The following is a 24331-nucleotide window of genomic DNA, read 5'->3' on the forward strand; positions in this document are numbered from 1 at the left end:
ATTGCAGCTTTAGCCTTTAGTCTTCTTTATTACAAAAGCTTTCTCCCTTATGACAGAGGAAAACAAATAGCATCCTGCCCTTTGTTGCCGCTACTGATGCCCTCGATGAGGTTCACTGTGAGGGAACTTTAAAAGAATTATACAATAAAATGTGGAAAATCTAACTTCGCCCTCCCACCATTGCAGATTTGTTCTTGTCCTCATATTAATTAGCACTAAGAACAGACCCATTCTATGTGAGGTGCGAACTGCGGCTTTACATCCATCTATTGGGAAATCATTTCTCAAACTAGCTGATCTCATTGTTGGTACACATATGCACCCAAAAGCTCAGCCTGTGTTTTCTCATGCTTACTGCCTCCCACTGTGCCCTCAGCCTGTATTAATCAACTCCCTTGCTCTAGCAGACAACATTTTAGCTGCAGTTGGCATACAACGGCACCATGTCTCAATTGTGCTTGCTGAAGGTCTTACCTAGTTCTTCTACGTTTTCCTGAGGCATTTCTTCTGCTTGCTAAACAATTAAAGAGTGAGGTGGTGTCTCCTAGTCCTTCTCCCCAGCTGCCCTATCCCACTCATATGTTGCATTGCACTCATCCTGGCTAGGTTCTTCTGAGGGACAGTTCAACTCGCTAAGCCAACAGTAAAGGAAGCTCAAAGTTTTCTGGAGGCTTAGTAAATCAATCAGGTCAGAAAGATCTACTGAGCACCAGGGTGTACACAGGTGAGGGAGTTCCAATAACCAAGCTATGCACTGCAGACACTGAAGCGATGGGAAGGGGAGATATCAGGTGTTATTTCCCTTTTAGCAGAACTGAGCCTTACCACAGCTCAACCATCCATTAGACCACTGCTGGCATTGACTGCAGCACCTCTACTGCATCAAGATAGTTGTTGTCCTTGCAAAACATACCTTCCAGCTTAACCCAAACAGCACGACTGGTGGAGAGATATTGTCTGTAATACAGGGACACTAGAGAATTTCATTTTTCACATCAAGCTTTTTTGTTGTTGTTTCTGTAAATTTACAAGTCAAATATTTAAGCTTTGTTTGTACTTCTGGTGCTAGGCAAAGTTGGGTTTACTATGAGCCTTCACACTCATGTCTCAGTCTAGCAGTTAAAATCCATTTGCTTCTCTCAACTGAACTTTTTAAATGACTCTGCAATCAGTTCCTCCATACCTGGACTGCCACATATTTTCATCAAATTCAAAGATGCCAAGACAATTCAGTTTCCAAGAGGGCTTATTTCAGGCAAGCCTGTCACGAGCTGCACTTTTGGTTTCTTGAAGTTTCAGAGAAGCATTAAGTAATTTTCACTAATCAAAAGAGCTAGTTACCTGCAAGAGCCAAAACTGAGGGGTGAGCTTATTATTTTGGTATGATGGATGTTACTGAGACCAGATCCGTATATGGTGCTCTCTTAACAGGAACAGGCTGGCAGACCTGCAACAAAATATTTCAAATCTTTCATTATTATTTGTCTTCTTCTTGCAACTGCTAATTAGACACAATGAAAAAAAGCAGTCCTATGATAACCCAGCTCTGTATGTTATGAATCTCAACACTTTCATCAAACCTCTTGCTTGAAAAGATCCCTCACACTGGGATTAAACAGTCCAGTTCTCAGTTTTACTAAGGAGCTGGGTTGCTCTATCTGTTCAGCACTGTAACAAAGCAATTCTAGACCTATTTTTTAAAGAAACAACTGACCATGTTCCATCTCATTGCATTGATGCTTCTCCCTTCCTTAGTCCAAACAGATCTTGGAGTGGCAAAACCCCAGAGATTATGGCACATAAATAATTAGGATATACTAAAACATGATCATAAATCAGTTAATCTGGTTGTTAATGTATACATTTTTAATCTTGGTTCAGCTACTTCAGGATAGCCAGGAATAAACATGTACAGAGAACACACACCTGAGCAGCTCTCCAGAACAGCTGACTCACTGTGCATTCAAGCTATAAGCTTGTTCTTCACTAATCACATTTTCCAGTGATGCTCTTAATACAGGTAAGAGAGGTTAATGAATATCAGTGAAACAAAGCAAATCCTGCTTTGTGTGAGTATTATCTACCATCTACCATCCCAGCTTCTGGCCAGAGGAGGTTGAAGTGGTTGAAAAATCACTTCTAAAGACATTTTGCACTTGATGTTTTGGTTAATGGAAAATTCTGGCTTTGATGGGAAATTGAAACTACCACATTCACAGAAGTCTTTCAGAATTTTATAATTATCAAATTTATCTTAAATTTCAGTTTAGTTTTGGTACTCATCTTCTTCTAACGTGGGATTTAAGGCTTTAGCAGAGATGCCAGGATCTAGAGTCACTAAAACTCAGCTATGCTTGAGGAAGAACCTAATTAATCATTTAATAACTGCAGCATGTTCTCTTACATGAAAAGTAATGCCACAAGTTTTGCTGGTGTAATGCCAGTACAAATCTGGATTCAATAGCTAGTCTCTATTGCCATTACATGGCATTTAAATTGCATTAAAAGTCAAAGGGATCAATACTGCACAACAAAGAAAATGCTATAATAATAAGCAGCCCTCATTAGCAAAATTCCAAATATCTTCAATGTCCAGTGGATTAAATAGACTCACAGGCACATACAACTTTGTGCTTGATACATACCCCACTGAAGATCCAAGGGACTATGATTTCTAAGAGGAACACTGCAAAGAGAATCTATCTAGATTAAAAATGCAGAACGAGTCTACTGCAGGTGAGCAGTTCTCACTCTTTAGCCTGTGAGACAATCGTATTTGCAGCTGGCCACGGAATTGCATGACCTTTGGAACAATTGTTTCAATTCAGTTAAATGTTCAGTGGAAAGGGGAAATCTTTTCTCTGGACAAATTCACAGTTAGGACTACTGGTTCACTTATCTACTAGGTTTGGGAAGGTCAGGCACAGATTATTTTCTTTGCACTTCCTTTCCTCCAGAAACATTGACCTTCATTCACACTGAAAAGTTTAGCAGAAAATATAAAATTTGCAGACAGATTTAAATGAGGAATCTGGTTTTAAAATAAAAAGTAGAAACATCACAGTTAGATGCTAGCATAACGCAACTGAAAATATCTCTAGTTTATCTAATTTACACTGACTCATACTGGTACAAAAAAGAATAAAAAGTTCCTTTATGTTTGGAAAACCCAAAAATGCATTATCTGTTTTCTCTTCTTAGTTCCCAGGGAAAAATTGTGGGCTCATGACAGGACTTCCCTGTCTATCCACTGTGTTATGTGTATCAACTTGCAGACAGCCCACCAGATCCTGTAAAAGTGTGGTCTTTGGAGGAAAGCCTCACTCAGCCACCTTTACATGCCTTTCTCAGTCCATCAAGACAAGAGCAGGAAGAAATATGCAGAATTATCTTGGAAACATTTCAATGGGCTATATCTCATGTGGATGCCAGTTTGATTCACTTTTTAGATCATGCAGTGAATCCCACTGATTCAGGTTGTGATTGTCAAATATATAGAGTCTGAGTGCTTTTGAAAATCCTACCCACAACAAGTAACACTAAGGACTCAAAATCATTCTTCATAAATGCTTGCATGGTAAATAGGCACTGAAAATTCAATCTTCATATATTTTGCAATATTTGTTCTTAAAAAAAATATACAAGAGCTTGAACAGAGCTATCTTGTGTGGTCCAGGAGTGCACTTTGAACATGGTCAGCTTTTAACACGTTCTTACTGGAAGAGAGCCAAGTGTTCACCACTCTGCAGGGTTTAGCTGCAAATATCTGATCCACTAAAGAGTTACAAAATTATTGATCTCTTCCACAGTGCAAGCTTTCTTCCTGCATATGATGTTAAGCACTTCCAATTTTCAGCGAAATCAGTTAGTCAGATTACCCATGAACAAAACTCTGTCCACTTTTATTGCAGGTGGGACATGTTTTTTTAAAAAAGTACCCAGACTTAGCCTAAGAGCTGTACAGACTACTCTAAGAGCAGGAATCAGTGTATGACATTTTTCTATAAGACAAAGAACAATAAAAATTGAGTCCTTAGTTTCATTTCCTCCCACCTTGGCAGATTTTGATTAGTAAGTGAAATTACCGCTGAATCCCCAAACCTCTCTTCCCAAGAGCTAGTTATCCTCATGTTGTACAAAGCATTACAGAGATTTATTAGTTTAATTAACCTGCTCCCGCTGCCTGACTCGTTTGTAGACATATGGAGGGAATGGTGGACGGGAGACATATTTGCCTTCTCCTGCTGTGACATTGAAAGCTCCACCTTCATAAACAACTTTGCCTCTTGAAACTGTCGCAACTGAGACTCCATGGCAGACCATTCCTTCAAATATATTGAAGTCGTTGGCCTGGTGATGTGTCTTTGCAGATATTGTCCTGTGTTTACGAAACAAAATAACACCCAAAATTACAATGATCCTTGCATTTTTCTTCATTATAATATTTTGAGAAATTTATAAAGGAAGAAAGTTTAGCAGCATTATTAAACTATGACATTGTACAGTACATCATGGAACAGCTGTAAAAATAGGATAGAACATTAACATTTCATTGAACAGTAATTGCATTTCGAAAGAATGAAGGGGGAGTCAAAAGGACAGAACTTTGCAGCCTTGAAACAAAATTTTCCACTAGAAAGAGATTAGTGGGAAAAAATCAGGTTGTAATATTTTATTTGGATAACATGATTTCATTCTGCCTTGTCAAGCAAATATCTGTGCACAATAAGATCAGAAAAAGCTCTGACCTTTTAGCTAAAATGACTTGCAATTTCAGGTTTGAAAAGCATGGCTGTAATGTTTCAAAGACTGAGGCCCGTGAATAACGCAAAGACTATTTCACTGGAAAGTCAGTAGATGGTAATGGATTTTGGTAACTCTTCATGTGAGTTGGATTGATCCAGTGACTGACAGCCCAAATGTCTTGATGCTGCTAAATAATAATGACAACATCACACTTCTACATACCTTTCCTCCAAGGGTATTACACAAATTTTAATTAAGACATCAACAGTACTCATTTGAGCTATGGTATCATTGCTTTGCTTATGCACAAACCTCATGCTTTATGATCACCATTGTTCTAGCCAATGTCTCCAGCCCTATCTGGCTACAGTAAAGGCAGAGCTCATGCTAGAACTGACATTAGTATCTGGAAGTGCGGGCTGTGTATATGTTATTATCTGTTTTCCCTTTTGAGCTACTTATTCTTTACTGTGTCTACAATGGGTCACAAGATTTTGAATTTTAGTTAATGGTTTTATTAACTTCCTGTTTCCAATCTACAGATTTTTTTTAACAATTTGGAGAGTTTATATTTTTATTATAATCTGTAATTTCTTAAAGAAGGATGCTTCATGCTTTTGGCTAGCAGTCATCGTTTTCCAGAATGGATGCTCACACAATCAAAAACCTATCATGCATATATATCATGAACATTATTCCAGAGACTACATCTTTTGCAAAAGAATTATCAAAGTAAAAACTACTAAGAGATATTCATAGATTAAAATATCGATCTATTTGGAGAAGAATTTTCTAAAATTTTAGTTAACATCCTTGTCAAAATGAGAAAACAACAACAAAATCTCTATCTTTCATGAAGTGTAGCCATTTTCAAAAATAATGACATGTAAAATATTTCAAATTATTACTGATACAGAGGAAAAAGCAATTTGTGGAAGGATATTTAGTTTTCCTTTCATATTGTTCTGTTGAACTAGGAGTAATTGGTTCTTCTAAGGGCTACATTTAAATCTTGGTGGCAACTGAGCTTTCAAAGGCTGCATATGTAGAAGTACTGTCTATGGCCAATCTGCCCATAGGAATAAAAACTTTTCCTTATTCAGCACATCTTGGACAGAAAGCTTACGCATGCCTGCTCACCAGTATCAGCATCATCTTTAGATTCACAGTGGAAAGAGCGAGCAATAGAAGTCAGACCTCTCTTAAATTCACTGGTCCTGTGAATACTGTCGAACAACTTAATCCATGAGTGTTCTAATAGCCCTACAAAGATTTCGTGAAAATACTCCTCTAGCTTATTGCATTACCCTTATGGGTCCAATTTCTAGAACATTAAGTAAAAACAATTGTGATATAATTATCTTTAGCATTCTCTGGGTATACATTATATCTATTTGCGCAATAGCACTGGGAGACCAAAAGAAAAATGAAAAAGGTAATCTGAGCAAATGAACAGAAAAATGAGCATGGTCCTTCAACTCAACATGTGAGCTGTTTAAATGTGCTAGAGCAGGATCACTAGAGTCAACACGCCTCAAAGGTAAGCACGTCTTTCATAAAAAGATACAAAATGATTGGGAGTTCACACATTTAAAAGAAATATCCACTTATACACATAAACCTTAAAGTCTGACAAAACACTTCTCCCGGACCTTGTCTCAACAACAAACTGAATAGAACTCATTTATAATTCTTTTTTGAAACAAGCTTTAAATCACGCTGCCCTTTCTGAAGGTAAAGCACATTCTCCTTGATGGAGATGACCAAAATTTGTCTGTGATTTAACTCTTTGACATTACCAATGGCAGTGAAAGTTTCAGGTAGTAAGTGAGCAACCAAGTAAAACAGAACTAGACAGTATGCTCGGGTCTGAAGCTCACAACTTAGCAACCTTATGCAACAGACTGTTTGCTGCTGTACCAGCCATTTCAGTAGCAGGCAGTTTGCTGGGAATCTTAGTGAAACTCCAATGTTCACTTCGAATGACTGAACACTACTGACCGGTCAATTAATGGCAAAAACAGCTGTAAACTACTTGTAATCCAAGAAAGCAAGACTGCCACCAAAATGAAGTATAATGTAACAGATGTCTCCAGCATCCTAAGGGATGTCAGACATAAGATTATCCAACATGACAAAACAGACTCTGACTCCAGGCTTCAAAAACCTGAATTGGAATTTTTTAATGGAATTTGTAAAATCCTCTAATTCTGTTTATAAATTAGTGGCTTTTTTTTTCAGGCAACTCTTTCTCAAATGGAGACTGAGATCAGAATGATTACTTCAGCATTTAAAAGAATATTGTCCTCTACAAAGAGCATACTGCAAAGACATCAGGCCCTGTTTTATTCCTACTTTATCAGTGTTTCTATGTAATTCACTTCAGTTGCTTTTGATACACCTGTCTTGCAAAGAGATTTTAGGCTATCAATATAAAAATCGATATTTCTCTAGTACCAAAAAGGAAGGCATGCTTCTGAAATTGTCTTTTTTTCAATTCAGTGCACCTGTCCAACTAATTTACAGGCAAACAGCAATTATATTAGTTCAAGAAAAACTACCAGATTTTCTCTGACTCTGTGAGGATTCAGTGACTAATAATCTGTATTTATTTATGCTTTATGTGAGAAAGGGCTTTACTGCCAGTCCTAGAATATTATATCTAAATAAACTACAAACTGAAGCTTGAAATTTAGAAAAAAGCATCGGATCAGACTAACACAACAAGCTGCAGGGTGAAATTCAAAACTGTGCAGGTGTCCAGTTCAAAAGTTATGCCCTCAAGTTTTGTTAAGAAGTTACAGATACCAATTTTCATTTAAAGTGAAACACAGCCCAGGAGCATCATGAACATGTCTATGCCTCAGTCAGAGCCTGAAATACTAAATAGTGAGTTACAGTCAGGCAGGAGGGGGGACTGGATGAAGGGAAAACATTAGACCTTAATCTTCTACCCCCCATAACGTGTAGGACATGAAGATACATCAGCACAGTGAAGGCGGATCTGTCAGACTAAAGTGAGCTCTAGAACCTAAACTTTGATTGCTGTGAGGATTATCACATTAATTTTCAAGGCAGGCATAAGAAATGGAGAATTTAATTACTTTCAATGGAAATTTAATGCATACCTCACACAGTTTAAAAAAAAAAAAACAGGTACAGGAATATGAAGGAATTCTGTAATCCACAGCCCTTAGGCGAGAATAGCTGCTCAACATCTCAGTAAAGGGGGGACATCAATTTTAAAATTACTTAATTAATTTAAAACATTGTAATAAAGGCAGCTAAAATGACCCAAGTCCATTCTTGAAGATAAAAGAATGTTGTTAACAGCTGCCATAGAAAACCAACTTATGTAAAAGTGAGTATCTCTGCTGTAAGCAACTTCTCCCAGTGCTTATAGAGCAGTATCTCTAAGCTTTTTAGAGCTGGGGGTAGGTAAGAAATGCCAGGTTTGTCTTTGTTGGTTGCCTCTTCACATCATTTTCAGATGCCTTTGAACTCTCCATATTGTTAACCTGCTTTTCTGAAATCTAGAAAAATATCACAAGATCATTCACTTTTCTGTGTTGTCCTGAGCCACCACTATTTATAATGATAATTAAGTTGAACTTCGTTAATGTTAAAGAGTCAGTTTTATCAAAAAAGAAAAACAAAGGAGGAGAAAAAAGGGAGGAAAAAGAAGAAGATAAAGTCTTAAAATCTATGTACAAAAATGGTAGCTATATGACTATAATGTAGATTAAAAATCCCATTGCCTATTTTATATTAAAGAATTGCAATAACTGCACATGAAAATATATGCAGGCAACTATTTATAAAGTTGTATTCCTAGCCTCTGAAAAAAATCTTTAAATAAACATTGCATTTGAATAGCCATATGACATGAGGAGATTTGTGGATAAAATAACAGATGTAAGAAGTGGTAGGAAGTTAATGTTTGGGATCTCCAAGTCAAAGAGACTTATGTGAGGGATGGTATGTTTATTTCATGCAATCATATCTCCCAAAATTCATAATTTTAAGATAGGTAGAGAAGGACAACAAAATTATTTTTCTAATTATGGCAACTCATTTTTCATCAATACCATCAGTCTGGTCCTATCAGTCACTCCAAGATGATACAGGATGGAAGTGAAAATTGTCTAACGGCATAATGGGCATGAGGGAAACGCTAATGAGAAATTAAGCTTGCAGAAAAGTACAAAAAGAGAGGAAAATATAATTAGTCTATTCAATGACCAAAGAATATCTGGAAGTGATTACCAGGGAGAAAAAGGTAACGATATGAAAGAAGAAAATAAGGAAGATGTTTTTTAAGGTTTCTAAGATTCAGGTCTCAGAAGTGAGCAGCTGACATTTTGTGAGAACAAGTTACTAGGGAAACGTACATCATGCTTTCTCAGAGAAGCTTATTTTGTTACAGTTCACAGAACCACAGAGTCATGGAGGTTGGAAAGCATCTCTGGACATCATCTATTCTAAGCCCTCTGCTCTGATCAAAGTAGGTTTCTCAGAGCCATGTCCAGTTGGGTTTTAAGCACCTCCAAAGAGGCTCCACAATTTCTTTGGGCAACCTGTGCCAGTGTTTGATCACCCTCACAGCAAAAAAAGTTATTTCTTATGTTTAAATGGAATTTCCTGTATTTTAATTTGTGCCTATGGTTTCTTTCTCTGTGTTCCCTTAATCTGAGATAACAGGCCTTCGACAGGAAGTCTGATTCTAGTGAATTAGTGCACATTCATGCATGCACACGTTTGCACTTGTGCAAAAGACTATGAGGCTATTGAAAATGCCAGAACACACTTGTCCTATGCACATATATCTGTATGCCACATTATTTCATTTTGCCTCATTGTGTCTCGATGCAGTTATCCATATACTCAGTATTCAAAATTATCCTCATTCATCAAAAGAGTAAGACAGTTGCAGCATTATTTATTCTAATCATCTGCTAACATCTTGGTTTCTTCCTCTTTCATGTCATGAAAAATTACAGGCGATTGCTTGGCAAAGAGTGCTTAAATGTTGTAACTTGTCCCCACTTGAGCCTCTGAGGCTTAAGACTTGACTACAAATGAGAAGGACATAGGCTTCAGATTTTGTTTCTAACAAATGCAAAAGATTTATCCATGTACGTATCTACATGCAAGCAAAGTCATTGAGGGAACATACACCAGCAGACTGGGGCACTCTGACTTCTTACTGATTCACTTCCAGTGACAGTCTCCTCTAACATGCATAAACACCATAAACAGGGACCAGAAACCACATCTTTCCTAGTCACGTCATAGCAGGTAGATTACAAAGAAACATGTCCTCCTCACCACCTCAGGAGTCCTGCATTCCCCGCTAATCCGGGATGCTGCTGTAGCAGCTGTGCAGCTGGGGGTGCAGCCATCCCTGCTGTGCGCAGGGCTGAGCCCAGCTCCATTGGCACGCATGAGGCACAGGCTGGGCCTGCCAAAGCGGAGCCCAAGGAGGCTGGGGTGAGAGATTGCCACCTGCACAGCCAGCTCTGCCTCTGCATTCAGTAGTAGCTAACTTTTAGGCTATATTTGGTGAGTGGAAAATACTCATGAGTGAAGCTTATCAGACTGCATGCTGTTATAATGACGTGGCTGGACTTAGAAAGTTAAATTCCATTTGAAATGGGTTTTTTATCCCTACAGGTGTTTGATCTTGCCTTTGGGGCCTGATCCAGTACTCGTTTGCAAGACTCCGACAGGCTACAGTGAGTTTATTGAGCCCTAATATCTCCCATGAGCTGAATGTCTCTTACGAGACCTTTAGCACCTTCTGCCCCTATTTTAAAAGAAATGCTCAGCTCTTTCCAGGCCTGAACTGCATAGTGAAGTATTTAGATTCCTTGCTGAGCATTTCTGAAACAAGCCCTGGAGATTTAGTATTTTGCTTGCTTTAAAATAGCTAAAGGCATCAGCTATAGAGGACACTGGCTTGCTGACAAGTGACATTCCCTTTTCCTTGTTTACTCTGCCCTCTCCTTCTGGAACAGTCTTTACAGTTGCTTTTGTTTCACAAACTTGGGGCTGTTATATTATTTGTGTGCAGCTGAAAGAAGTCAGTGAACATTCTTTGTCAAAGCACAGGTTAAAATGAGATGGTACGGTGAGCACACATTTGCTGCCTACCTATGTTTTTCCAAGGAGTTCTCACAAAACAGTCCTGTGTGCACAGGCTGTACTTGGGATGCTGAGGGTGTCAAGGTTTGCAAGATGATGTTTGGTAGCATGTGGCTGCAATGAACCAACAGCTCCCTTTGGTAGTTGTGTGCTCTTTTATGAATATGCGATGAGTGTAAGGAAGCTAAGAAATAGACCTAATCTGGCAGAACTCACAACTCATCTTTTCTGATGCAGTTTCTACATTTACACAGTTAATGTGTTTCTTCCCAATACTGCTTGCTTTCATGCAGGCCCGCTAAAACCAATATTTGGAAGCCTTTAAATACAGTAGAAAATCTGATTACTGTTCATATAATATTTTGTGCAGAAATTACCAGAAAATGCTACAAAAATACGCCAGTCAATGAAGTTGACCTGTAGAAAGAAAGCTTGAGCTTAAGTGACAGAATGCTGCAAGTGGGACCTTGAATTGCGATTGCTTCCAGCCTGCAGACATGTCATGTTGAATTCACTAGGTTTTTGCAACCTAGAAAGAGAAAATCCCAAATACCCAGATACCACCCAACGTTTTGCTATTGTGCAATGATATGGGAGAGGAAATACAGTTGATTTTGTCGGGACATAAGTTTTTGTATTTTGAAGAGCTTCACTACCTTTCAGCATGACTTCACAGTCTTCACTATAGAATTCCTCTGACAGGTTGTGATAATCAGTTCCTCACAGCAATACTTCAGCAACTGTCTAACTCTTTAGGCTAATATCAGCCAGTATTTTAAGACTACAGCAATGCAGCATCAAATCAGAACTGGAAAACTGTGTTTTCCTCTCTTACAAGATTAAGATTTACAAACAAGAAAGAAGTCATGCTCAAAAGAGGAAGGACTTAGCAAGAAAGAGGAACAAGCCTATTGTGAAATCATTCCCCAGAGTCAACAAAGCAAATGAGGCTGCACCTTGTGTAATATCTTAAATGGCTGAAGTCCATCAGCTAGATCCCTTTTTTCTGCCGGGCTCTTTGTGCCCTCTTCAGGATTTATAGTGAAATGAATAGACAAGCACTAGGGCGATTTTTTTATCCTTATTCATGTAGTTCACACAATTGTACCTGCAGAGAGATTTGTTCCAAGCAAAGCCAAGGGGATAAACAATGGGAACAGGACCAGATCAGGGAAAAAAAAAAAAAGTACCAACTCAACTTAAAATCAGCTTGCTCCGTAAGAAAATACAGTTTAACATTTGAAAAAAATATTTGAAGAAAAACTGCACCTTCACAGCGGCAGTGAGCAAAAAGGCAATTAGAACTCTCAGGAGAGAGGGAAGGGAGGGGGAAAGAATGTTTGGGAGGCAAAAAGATAAATAATTTCAGGAGCTGACAAGGTACCTTGAGAACAATGTCAGAACTCTGTTGTCCTTCTAGATTCATTTGTCCCCAGGCAGAGCAGAAGTGAGCTCAGAAAAGAATCCTTCATGTTTTTTTTTTAATCAGAGTTCATAGCTCCACTGTCCTGAAATAGCTCATTGCTAAGTATCTCAGAATATGCTTGCTCAACATGCCAGAAGGCATAATGCACATGAAAATCTCTCTGACCCAGCACTGGGCAGGCCTCTATGTTTATTGGGGTTGACACTCCTGAAACTTCTTTTGCTGGTGCTGCCAGTTTTTTTGGGACTTCTGAATAGCAACCTCATGTCCTCGAGTTTTGCAGCCTAAAACGCAGAATGCTTTTCCTCTCTCACATGTTTTTGGTACTCATTAATATACTGAAATGAGTGTGAGAACTGCATTAACAAAAATTCAAAAACCCGAAGATTGTTCAAAAAAAGTTGTTTGTGTAAGGTAAATGTAGTATTAGGGCATTTTTCCTCAATTTGGTTTTCAAAATCAGACTTGCTCAGTTAAGTTTCAAAACCTTCCTCTACCATCAGGGGAGTCTTCAACTCTGTTTGTTTGGGGTTTTTTTTTAAGTGAAGGCTGAAAATCTAATGCCATCTATGAGTTACAACAGCTCAGGCTTTAGGAACACCAAATGCTAACCATACTGTCATCACACACAACAACCCACAAAGCTCATCAAGGGTTAGTGATTGCTATCTTCTATGGATTTACTGACTATTTGGGTGACATTGATTTCAAGAGGTCAGTGTGTGCCTTCAGGGCAGTCATATGCTAACACTGCTCACAGGAGCTGAGCCCAAGACAAAAGCACCATCTCAGCACACCTGACCTGCTGCTGCTGCTATGTGCAGGGCTGGTTGTGCTCAGATGCAAGACTTGACTGTTAAAGTGCCTGAAGATTTAAGCTAACCTGCTCAGCAGCTGACAGCAGAGATACACTCACACAGCCCATGGGCATCTCAGTTGGGAGAGACACCTCCCTGGTGGGCTGGCTCTGTGGCAGCCTGCTGCCAGACCATTGCCAAGCACATTAGACAAGACTAGGTGGGCCACAAGAGCCAGAGCAAGTTGTATAATTCTTGGGATGTTGATAGTGAATTGAATATGGAGCTGGCTGGTGGTGTGAATATACCTGAAGACAGGAATCAGCTGTAACGCACAGAATGCTGTGTGAGTTGAGGCTCACAGAAAGGCACTGAATGCCCTTTGTAGCAAAAATGCAGCAGGACATCAAGTCATGAAGGGTGAGATATCAGCACACCTTTTGGGCATCTGTTGTTGGTGCAACAAGTTCTATTCTAGCAGACTTACTGCACACAAAATTAGAAAATTCCTTAAATAAAAGCATAAGCATGAACAGCCTGAGCTTCGGAACTATGTTCACTCCTGATGCTACCACTATATTTGCTCTATCAACTGTGGAGAAGACATTAGGAGAGTAAGACCCCACACTTTCACTATCCATCCTGACCACCCTTGAAGATGGTCAAAACACAAGCTTGCAATGGGTCATCCTGCAGGAACACAGGCTCCTGTCCCTGCTCTTTGCAGTAGGAGGAAAGCTAAACATACTCTAGCACTTAAGAAAGTTACTCTAAGACCCCAAAGTGGTTATTTTTACTCTTAGGATACAAAGCCCTGGTAGCATAATGTACAGACCTTTCTATTTTTGCATTTGGTCAGCAATCTAGGAGAATTTTTTCAAGTCCATCTAGAGATCAAAGATCTCTTTATATACACTGCTGTAGGAGATACATAACCTGTAAATAATACATGTGAAGTGCTGCTGAAAAATGCCATAACCTCACCCCAAAGGCTTATAACTGCACAGAGGCTTTGTGAGATTTTTTCTTGCAGAGAGGCTGGCTGGGAGGAAATAACTGCCCACACGTACCTTGTAGCACTGGGATCCCAAATTACGATGTCAGCATCAGAACCCACAGCAATTCTCCCCTTCTTCGGGTAAAGATTAAAGATTTTTGCTGCATTTGTGCTGGTAACAGCTACAAATCTGTTTTCATCCATTTTTCCACTGTACTGCAGAAGAGTACACAAAAGAAAACTCATTACTTTTTTAAACAAGGAATGAAAAAAATGTTCCTGTTTTTGAAAGGCTAGGATGAGCAACAGCTCTCTGCCAAAATCCCATCAATATTTTTTTGAAAAGTCATACTGAAGAGTTTCAAAGAAATAAAAATAGCTGTCTCAGATGCACATACTGCAATGTTCATTCACTGAACACAATAACTTTATCTTACTTTATCCCACAGCAAAAGGAAAAAAAAGACAACTTTAAAACCAAATGCTCTGTGGACCTATTCCCAAGTCAACTGAAATTGAATTTTTTAGCTGGCTTTGAATCTGCATTCCTGCTCAACAGTTTCCTCAGTAGACATAGCATCTCTCAAGTATCTAGGTTTTGGAAAATGGTGAGAGACAGTATTAAGGAGACGTGGACATCAGACTGTTGTAGTGGACACAAAAGCCTAGAATATGACAAAGGAGAGGCAAGGCACAATGTGTAATAAAGGAAAGGTGATTTGCAAATCTCTTCAGCAATAGCACAGAGGATAGTACTTTCAATAAATATTTGAGGACAAGTATTATAAAAAACAGATTTGCTGATGTGACACATCAGCAAAATCACAAACAATAATGGATACATGTGTCTTGGGCCTGTCAACTGCCACATAACTAACCTAATCCAGCCTCCGTGACTGTTTGCTCAGAAAGCCAGCTACACTGGCAGTAACATTGTGCATTGGTCATTCTAGGAATCAGAATGTCTTAAAAAACATGTTTATATGGTAGTCTGTGAGCAATCATCTGAGAAGAAAAGCATAACGAAAGTGGTGAATTCTAAATAATGGTGCGTGGGAAGGGAGAGAAGTTTTCCAGACAAACACTCACAGCTCTGTAATATTTTACAAATAATAAAAGGGAGGAATGAAGAACTTTTTGAAAAAATATCTTGCCCAATATAACGTTCAAAAGCAACACTGATGTACATATTCATGTTTCACTGTCATACTAACCACAAGCTACATTATATTACAGCTTAGACTCCAAATAATCACACTAGAGTTACCCTGTTTCCCCGAAAACAAGACAGGCTCTTATATTAGTTTTTGCTCCAAAACTTATTATTTTTTTATATATATAGCTGCCTGGACACTATTTAAATTGACTTTTTTATGAACTGTAACTAGGGCTTATTTTCAGAGTAGAGCTTATATTCCAAGCATCTTCAAAAATCCTGAAAAATCATGCTAGGACTTTTATTTTTGGGGTAGGTCTTATTTTCAGGGAAATAGGGTATGTCACAGGTGAATATAGGCAGAAGTCTGCTTTGTACAGACTAGCTGGAGCTGAATCCCAAATACAAATAAAGAAGACAGATTCTGAACCACATCCTTACTAAGTGTGTGAAGTAGATAATTCTACGGTGACAAATAAATATGCTTCAGAGCGCATTATCAACAAGACTTCACTACTGTAAGAGAACTTAATATTAACTAGAAAGTTGACCTGGAGCCTTTGGAACTTAACTGTATTAGCAGCAGATTCTTCACCAGATTGCCTCACCAGCGCCTCATCAAACTGCCTCATGAGGAAGACATTTTTTACCATGAGGGTGGTGAAACACTGGCCCAGGTTGCCCAGAGAGGTGGTAGATGCCCCATCCCTGGAGACATTCAAGGCCAGGCTGGATGGGGCTTTGACCAACCTGATCTGGTTGCAGATGTCCCTGCTCATTGCAGGGGAGTTGGACTAGATGACCTTTGAAGGTCCCTTCTAACCCAATCTATTCTATTCTTCTGGTCTATAATATCCAAGAAGCCTGGCCACTAGTTATCATATTTATTTGTTTAGAGGCTGAAGGATGTTGTCCCAAGAAGCACTGAGCATTCTTGTGGTGGCATTGAGAATCTGAAGTCAATAGGACTTAAAGGTGCTCATCTCATCACATCACAGGACTGAGCCGTACATTAGAGAAGCATTTCTTATCTCTAGCTTGTTTCCTCTGGCTGAAAACACAAACCAGAAGTCAACAGGCACACACCCAGTGTGGAAGATCCTCCAACAGCTAAGTTTGACAGAGCAAAGAGGAAAAAATACAGAACTGACCAAGTTGAAACTGTGGGCACCTCTTTCCTTCTATATTCCTTTCAACGTTTGAAAAAAATGCTTCAACTAAATGTACTATGCAATACTGCTGAAATAATAGCAGTCCTTTGCTTCTAAATAATGGAAATTATTCTCTAGTGCTATTTTTTAAACACTAAGAATCTTTTCTATCTCCCAGGACCATGAAGTAAGGACTCTGTTATGGTATTCGATCAAAGAGTTAACCTGTGATAAATACACTTGATAAAAGTGGAGAGTTGATACTGCTCAGAGGTTAGATTTTGTTGGAGAAATCAACTACCTTCATGTTCAGACACCTTGACATACTTACAACTCCTTTTTCCCATATGACTGACATCCTGTCTTCCACACCATTCACTCCATTAGGGATTTTTGTGAAATCATCCTTCCCCAGAGCTTTCTGGCATATGTCAAAGGTGCAATTGTCAGTCCCTGTCACAGATAAGTCATCACTATGGGGAAACAAAGTTCATTATGAATCAAAGCACGTACCAGGCAATGCCACATACAAAAATCTGTTGGAAGACTGGGTGTATCCAGCCATCCCTCCTGCAAGGAAAAACTGATATGCCCTGCCAACCTGTCTTCAGTCCCATCCTCCAGGAGTAGCTCCACAGTAACAGTCAGTTTCCCTGTGAAGCAGTTTCCTCTTCAGAAACCCCTCAGAAGAAACCAAGCACCAAAAATAACACTTTTACTTTGGATGTGTCAAAGATGTCCCACAAATGGAGGAATGTCCCACTTTCTCCAGAGCAAGGGGCTTGGTTCTATCCTCACTTAGATCAATTTTAGACTGTGTGACTTCATATACTTTGTGAAATTACTATGGATCTGCACAACCATCAGCCAGTGTTCAGGCATACCTTCGCAGACTCTTCAGTCAAATTCAACCCTTTTATGGAGTTAAGCTTTATTGGTAACAAAATACCAGCAAACCACACATTTTTTTTTTAACTGCAAGTATCTGAAGGATACTTTTATTCCTATTTCCTTCTCAAGGAGATGTTATACATCTGCCTTCAGAGCTCAGCAAGCTCAGTTTTTATGCAGCATCCAAATTTTAAGTGAAAAAGGCAGTTGACAAGAAAACCCAGAACCTCTAGCTGTGACCCCACTTTTTCCACATTTCCTATTCACTTACAGCCTTACTGTCCCCTCTGCTTATATTTCAGTTTTTGCTGCAGTATTAGCAAGGCAAGGCTTATTGATTAAAATAAAATGGGAACAGAAGGCCACAAGAGTTCAGAGACACAAAATCTGAACGCTTTCTAATTTCTATTACAAAAAACGTTCTTCATCTAAGGTTTCACCTTCTGTTTCTCTGTCCTGATAATGTAACATTCTGTACTTAGAAAATCTCCAGGGCATCAACCTGTTATTATATACTCCAGACAGAATTTGTTGTGTATCTGGGCATCAGCTGTCGCTCTTTGTTCATCTGCTTACTTAGCCAGTAAGTTCATGAGGAAACCAGGAGTAGATGGATCTGGTCTCAGTGGAGGTCCCATGACATATGCTGCAGCATGACCCCAGTCCTTATTCCAGTAGTTGGTGCCATCAGTGCCAAGACCAGCAGCAATAGGCTCCCCATAAACCACCTTTCCTGAAAAATGTAAGGCAATAGTATCATCATCAAACAACATAAAAATGCATATCTTGTATTTTCTCTGTTCCAGATCCTTTTGCTGGCAATGGATTCAAATTTGAATGAGTGTTTCAAATTAAACACCAGGTATGCAAGGACATCATAAACTAAGCTGTAACACAACATATCTGTTCTGAATATTCTGCTGGCGATCTCCCAATATATTTCCTCCTAAGAACATAACTTGGGCAAGTTTTTAATTAAATTTTTGACAGATATATTATAATGGGTTTTACACATTGTTTACCAGGCATGTGATTGAGATTTCAAAAGGAACACAGTCCTCTGTTGCATTAATCATGTTCAAGATCCATATATTTCTTGGTAGCACCTGTTTGGTGCTCTGAAATTACTAACTATGTAACAATGTAAGTTAATACATACAGCATATAGAGTTTACAAGGTGGTACTTTTAATTGTCAGACTATAATTGTTCCAGGAAGAACAATATGGCACCAGACATAATTTTAAAGAGTGTAAAAACATTCCACAAATCAGAAACTATAAATAATTTAATTTTAAAAATTATCTTCCAAATTTTAATCTTTAATTCTCTGCTGCACAGTATTCTAGATTCTTCAGAAAAGGACAACAACCCAGCCCGGCTGTTAGCCTTGGGCATACCTTACACATTTAAACTATTTTTCCTCCTAGGAAACACAGGTTTGAAACTCATCAGAACAAGACGGTGGCCCAGCCACTTTGCAGTTCTGTAGGTGACAGGTGGTAATGCCCCTGAATGTGATGGTCACCACAGAACAAGAGCAAGCTGGGATCTCACACACCCACTCACAGGCTGCTCGGTGCTGGCTAAAGGCAGCCTCTGCTGCCTCCCAGCAACGGCTTTCTCCCTCCCCTCTCCCTACACACTGTGGGTATCTTGCTATGGATCCCAGATCTCACTCCAGGCACAATTTTTATTAGAACTACCACTGCATTACTCCAGCAAAGGCTCAGTTGGTAATTGCTCGGTGATAAAAGACAGTTACGTTTTTCTGGCTTTCTGTGTGTAAATCATGCATTCACTGTACTGTCAGGAAACAGCAAGGCAAACTTTTGTAGATATTTCTGTACATTAGATTCTAGCACTTCCATGAGCTACTGTATTATAACTGCTACACTACCATAAGTAGCTACTCAGGAGCTCAATTTTTCAAACTATGTTTCCCACCGCATGGTGCCATTCCTTAAATATTACGTGTTACACTTGCAAAAATGCCTCATATCGTTTAAAACCCATAGTCCTACAGTTATTTCTGCAAGGTTTCTAGACCTGCTCTGACATTACTGTACTGTACATTTACTCGAAGTACTACATAGTGTAACTTCTTCCACAAACTAAAAACTCCCTTTTAGCACTATCAATCTGCCATAACCACCTGGGCATGCTCTGACTTGCTGAACATGCTTGTCTCATATTGATGCTTTGGCTTGGAGCATTCTAAGCTTTCAGTCCAACTTATCTGTATAGATTTACACTTAGGCTCTGAGGGAGACCATCACCATTTTTTGGACTTGAAATTATGACTTAATCAGTTGTTTCCTGTTTTTTGCATCTTATTTTCAAAATTTAAAGCACTGAATATGATGCTATCCATGGAAGTGATATGAACACTCAGTGAATGAGGAGATTTGAGTCAGATTAGTCTTTTCCTAATTCAGAGCTGCTGCAGGAGGCAGGGGGGATCTTGGTCTTCCCTGGGAACCTCCAAACACAGTATTTGAGGGTAGGCTGCCACAAACCTAGATATATAGAGAAAAAGTCCTGCATATATAAGCTGTCTCCTATATTTACTTATTAGGCTTTTGACAGACTTTTCACAACTAAAATCAGTAGAAAGCGGGAGCCGGGGGAAGTATGGTGTGTTGCGTGTCTTTCCTGCTGCATCTAAACAAGCTAAAGAAACTTCCATCCAAAGGAAACCTGAACTATAGATCATTAGGACATAACTATAAACAATAAAAGTTAAAATGGTAGGAAAGGAGTAAATGTTTAGTTTCCATAATTTTCTTCTCTCAGTTTCACAACATAAAAATGAAAAGAAGCTTCCAAGCTCACAGCTGTATATGCTGAGTTGATTCTAACTCATGTACCATAGCTGATGACAGTATTTCCACAATCAGAATTCGACCTGAGCAGCTCCCCTTGTTCCCACAAGTGGTAAAGAGTACAAGCCATTTCTTCAAGTGATTTTGAATCTGAACACTGCAGCTTCAATGGACTACATCTGGACACTTCTGCTGGCTGTGCAATTTCTTGCATTTCATTTGGTTTGTGACTACCCAGACTGAAGGGTGCAATAACATCAAGATTCTGCTTTAATCTAAATAACAAGGAAATTCTGCATTGAGGCTCTTTTAGCTCAATTGGCAACAAGGAAATTCTGCTTTAAGGTTCTTCTAGCTTGATTTGCTTCTGCCTATACGCATAAAAGTGGAGTAATACGGTAATAAATCAAGTCTTTTTATTGGTTATGTTTTCCTGCATTCAATAAAAATAGTAAGCAGAAAGCGTTCTGCTGCTTTGTCTTTTTGACATCTTTGAGCTGCCGGGAAAAAGCTGTGGATTTGGTGACTTCTTCACCAGATGCCCAAACTGGCTGGCTACAGCTATTTTCACATAAATTGCTTTATAACAAAGAACAATACACAATTGCAATTTATTTTACCACCTATCAGAACTCAAAAAGAATTACAATCTTGAGAAACATGAACTGACATTTACAGGCTTGAAAAACTGGTACCTGTGTGCTTATTCTAGTAAAAGTTTTAGAAGAACTTGAGGTCATAGGGGCAAAGATACTGACCAGCTGTGATCTGAAGGAAGCAGAACTGCAAGGCAGGGTTTATTGGCTCAGGCCCAACATTGCATCAGTTATGTTATCTATAGTCAGGACTTGATCTGTCCTGCATCAGCCAGCTAAAAAGTTGGCATTTTTAGTTGCACTTTTGTACTCAGAATTGGTTTGAGTCTGTGTGTCCACAGCTATGTACATGTCCTTCCTCTCACTAAGAGCAGACCTACCCTGTGACTGATGGTGGGAGGTACCGACTTTATAAGTCTAAGTAAGCTGCTTGTAATCTGACCAAACACATATCTTTTGTATGCATTTTTTTAAAGGGAGAAACCTTTTAAAAACTGACTTTTTAGTAAGATGGTGCTCTATAGTTCTGATCTGCACTAGAAAGTCCTATTTCCTCAGCTGTAACAGCACAGTTAAATGGGCAAAGGAATGTGATCTCTAGTCTTTTGTACACTTAGAAAGAAAACATTTCTAAGCGGAAGGCAGAATTAGTCATATATCCCTACATTCTATTTTATGAGCCTTGCTTTCCCGTAGGTGTTAATGTCCGGAGGAATGGGTGACAGGGTCACATTTGTTTTCCCCAGGAAGTTCACATCAGGTAATCCTGACAAGGAGAGGGAGCTGCACTGCCTGCCACCAGTGCTCCACAGCTTTGTCCTTTCATCGCAGGGAAAACTTTACACAATAGCAGAAAGAGGATCCTCAGGGGAATGAGACTGAGCACACAGAGATATCAGACTGCTCTTCTGTGGAAGCAGAGAGTTCCTCTGCCCTTCTTCCTATTCTAGCAAGATTCAAGACCCTGTTCTGCACAGGGATGAAGAAAGAACCCACTGAGATGAACAAGAACAGCTCTCACAGAGAGGTGCTGTCTTTGTCCCTCTCAAATGGCGAAATGGTGAACTTTTGCTTTTGGCAAACAGGCTGGTAGGGCCCAAAAAGAACAGGAGAGTGGCATGAGTTGACCTCTCCCTCCCTCCAGCACAGTCACAATGTGGAAATCTTGGATTTTCTGTTGAATATTCTGCAGCACTGTAGCTGTTGCTGATGTACATGAAAAACACCCTGCTACTATCTGGAGATTTCCTGTGGCGACTGGAGTTGCTGGAGATCAGAGCAGACATAGATGGTGGCCTTTGGCATGGAGGGGAGAAGGGAAGACTGTCACTCATGTGATTCCCCTCGAAGTATCCCTTTACAGCCTGTATGACTGATTTCGGTCATCAAGGTTTGAGCCATAGCTCACTGAAGATAGCAGAATTACACCTACTGTCTTCAGCAAACTGGATCAGGCCTTTGGTCTCTAGCTCTAATATTATTGTTCACTTTGTATGAGGGACAAAGAAGAACTGAGCTCTGACATATTTTTTATCAGGTAAAACACTATCCCATAGATTCTCATGCAGTGCTTCAACTCTGGCATCACAATGTCACCCATAAAATGGATTACACTCGACGAAGATCAGTCACACCCCTTTTGAGGTCAGTGATGGAATAGGAAGGGATATTAATCTTCCTCTGACACGGGCAGGGAGGAATATGCACTCACACACTTTACTTCATGCTAAGTGCTTGGAAAGGAACATGAAAAAATACAGAATTATAAATAGAAGGAAGCTATCATCACAAGATGGAGAAATAATCTTGAAGAGATGAATAAACCGCATTACAGTGAATATCTCAAATGCTTGAGAGCCACTATTAAAGAGTTTACACAGCTTTCACGTTAGAGTGGTTTTAACCTCTCCAAGTTGAATACCTTTCAGCAACATACTTGGGCTTTAGTTATGTCATTCATACAATACTTTGAGAATTTGGTCCTTTTGTCTGGAACTCCTTGTTTTGTATTACCACTTTTAATTGAAGAACAGAAAGAAACTTTTACTGAAACTAACAACAATGAATTTCTAATTGCCAGAATTTATACAGATCTGTCTCATTGAAAACTGGAATTGCTGTACCTGTCTTAGTGGTATTCTAGCTATCTTTCAAAACTTCTTAATCAAAGCTAGATTTCTGTTTCCTAAACAGCATGCTTCCATGCAAATATAAGTTAATTATGGAGAGATGTTATACGTTGCTGTGCACAAAAGCAAGTATTGATTCTGACTGCACGAACTCAGGAAGCTACACAATCCAGTTTGCACCACAATAAGCATAAGTTGTAACAATTTCTTCTTTTTTACACATCAAAGAAACATAGTGTTATCAAATCAGTTATAATACTGGCACTGCAGACTATTTTTACAACACCATATGCCTAACAATATTTTACAGTATTTACTGTCAGCATAGAACTCTGCACTTGAACAGTGTGTTATAAAACACCATCTCCTATTTTAGCTCTTTTATGTTCAGAGACAGTTTTTTATCTTTAATCTGGGTATTTTAACTGTTGTTACAGCTTCTTGTATTTAATGTTGACACCACACCTGTGAATGTACAAATAACAATACACTGATGGAAATAATCCATATTATCAGCAGCACTGTCATCTAGTGGAGGAATCTAACATAGCACAGTACCAAAAGATGTGCTAGTGGAAAATATTCTGGTAGATTCTTTTATAAACTTGAATTATTGCTAAATCTTACTAGAATTCATTATCAATATTTATTCCACATGAACACATCCATCTATATTATTACAATGATATCATGCAATTTCATCAAGCTCTCATACTCTGCATTTTGATATTAATAATCTACGCCCTCTGTGTAAGAATTATCTAAAGTCAAGAAATAAAGCAAGTGCTGGATTTTGCACCTGGGACAGAGCAACCCTGGCTGTACATACAAACTGGGGGACGAGATCCTGGAAAGCAGCTCCACGGAGAGCGATCCGGGGGTTCTGGCTGACAGCAAGTTGAACATGAGCCAACAGTGTGTCCTGGCAGCCAAGAAGGCCCAACCGTGTCCTGGGTGCATCCAGCACAGCACGGCCAGCCGGGCAGGGAGGGGATTGTCCCGCTCTGCTCTGCGCTGGGGCGGCCTCACCCGGAGCACTGGGTGCAGTTCTGGATGCCACAGGATAAAAAGGATATAAAGCTACTGGAGAATGCCCAGAGGAGGGTCATGAAGCTGGTGAAGGGTTTGGAGGGGAAGCCATATGAGGAATGGCTAAAGTCACTTGGTTTGTTCAGCCTGGAGAAGAGGAGACTAAGAGGAGACCTCGTCACAGCTACAGCTTCCTCACAAGGGGAGGAGAAGGGATCTCTTCTCTCTGGTGACCAGTGACAGAACCCAAGGGAATGGCAGGAAGATGTGCCAGGGGAGGTTCAGGTTGGACATTAGGAAAAGGTTCTTCCCCCAGAGGGTGCTGGACACTGGAACAGGCTCCCCAGGGAGGTGTCACAGCCCCAAGCCTGACAGTGTTCAAGAAGAGACTGGACAAGGCCCTCAGACACATGGTGTGAACTGTGGGGTTGTGACATGCAGGGAC

The 24331-nt window shown here is 39.5% G+C and overlaps 1 protein-coding gene across 1 annotated transcript in view; it reads right to left on the reverse strand.

The window, feature by feature from the left end:
- DPYS (dihydropyrimidinase) overlaps positions 1-24331 on the reverse strand; it is a 31597-nt gene that overhangs the window by 218 nt on the left and 7048 nt on the right. The window contains exons 5-9 of the mRNA XM_065628185.1: positions 17885-18041; positions 16749-16890; positions 14184-14326; positions 4171-4378; positions 1342-1447 (exon numbers count right to left, since the gene is read on the reverse strand). Coding sequence (XP_065484257.1) covers positions 1373-1447; positions 4171-4378; positions 14184-14326; positions 16749-16890; positions 17885-18041 — 725 coding nt within the window. The 3' untranslated portion in view covers positions 1342-1372. The remainder of the gene's footprint in view (positions 1-1341; positions 1448-4170; positions 4379-14183; positions 14327-16748; positions 16891-17884; positions 18042-24331) is intronic.

The sequence above is a fragment of the Caloenas nicobarica genome, chromosome 2 (genome assembly GCF_036013445.1).
Source record: "Caloenas nicobarica isolate bCalNic1 chromosome 2, bCalNic1.hap1, whole genome shotgun sequence".
NCBI classification, from domain to species: Eukaryota; Metazoa; Chordata; class Aves; order Columbiformes; family Columbidae; genus Caloenas; species Caloenas nicobarica.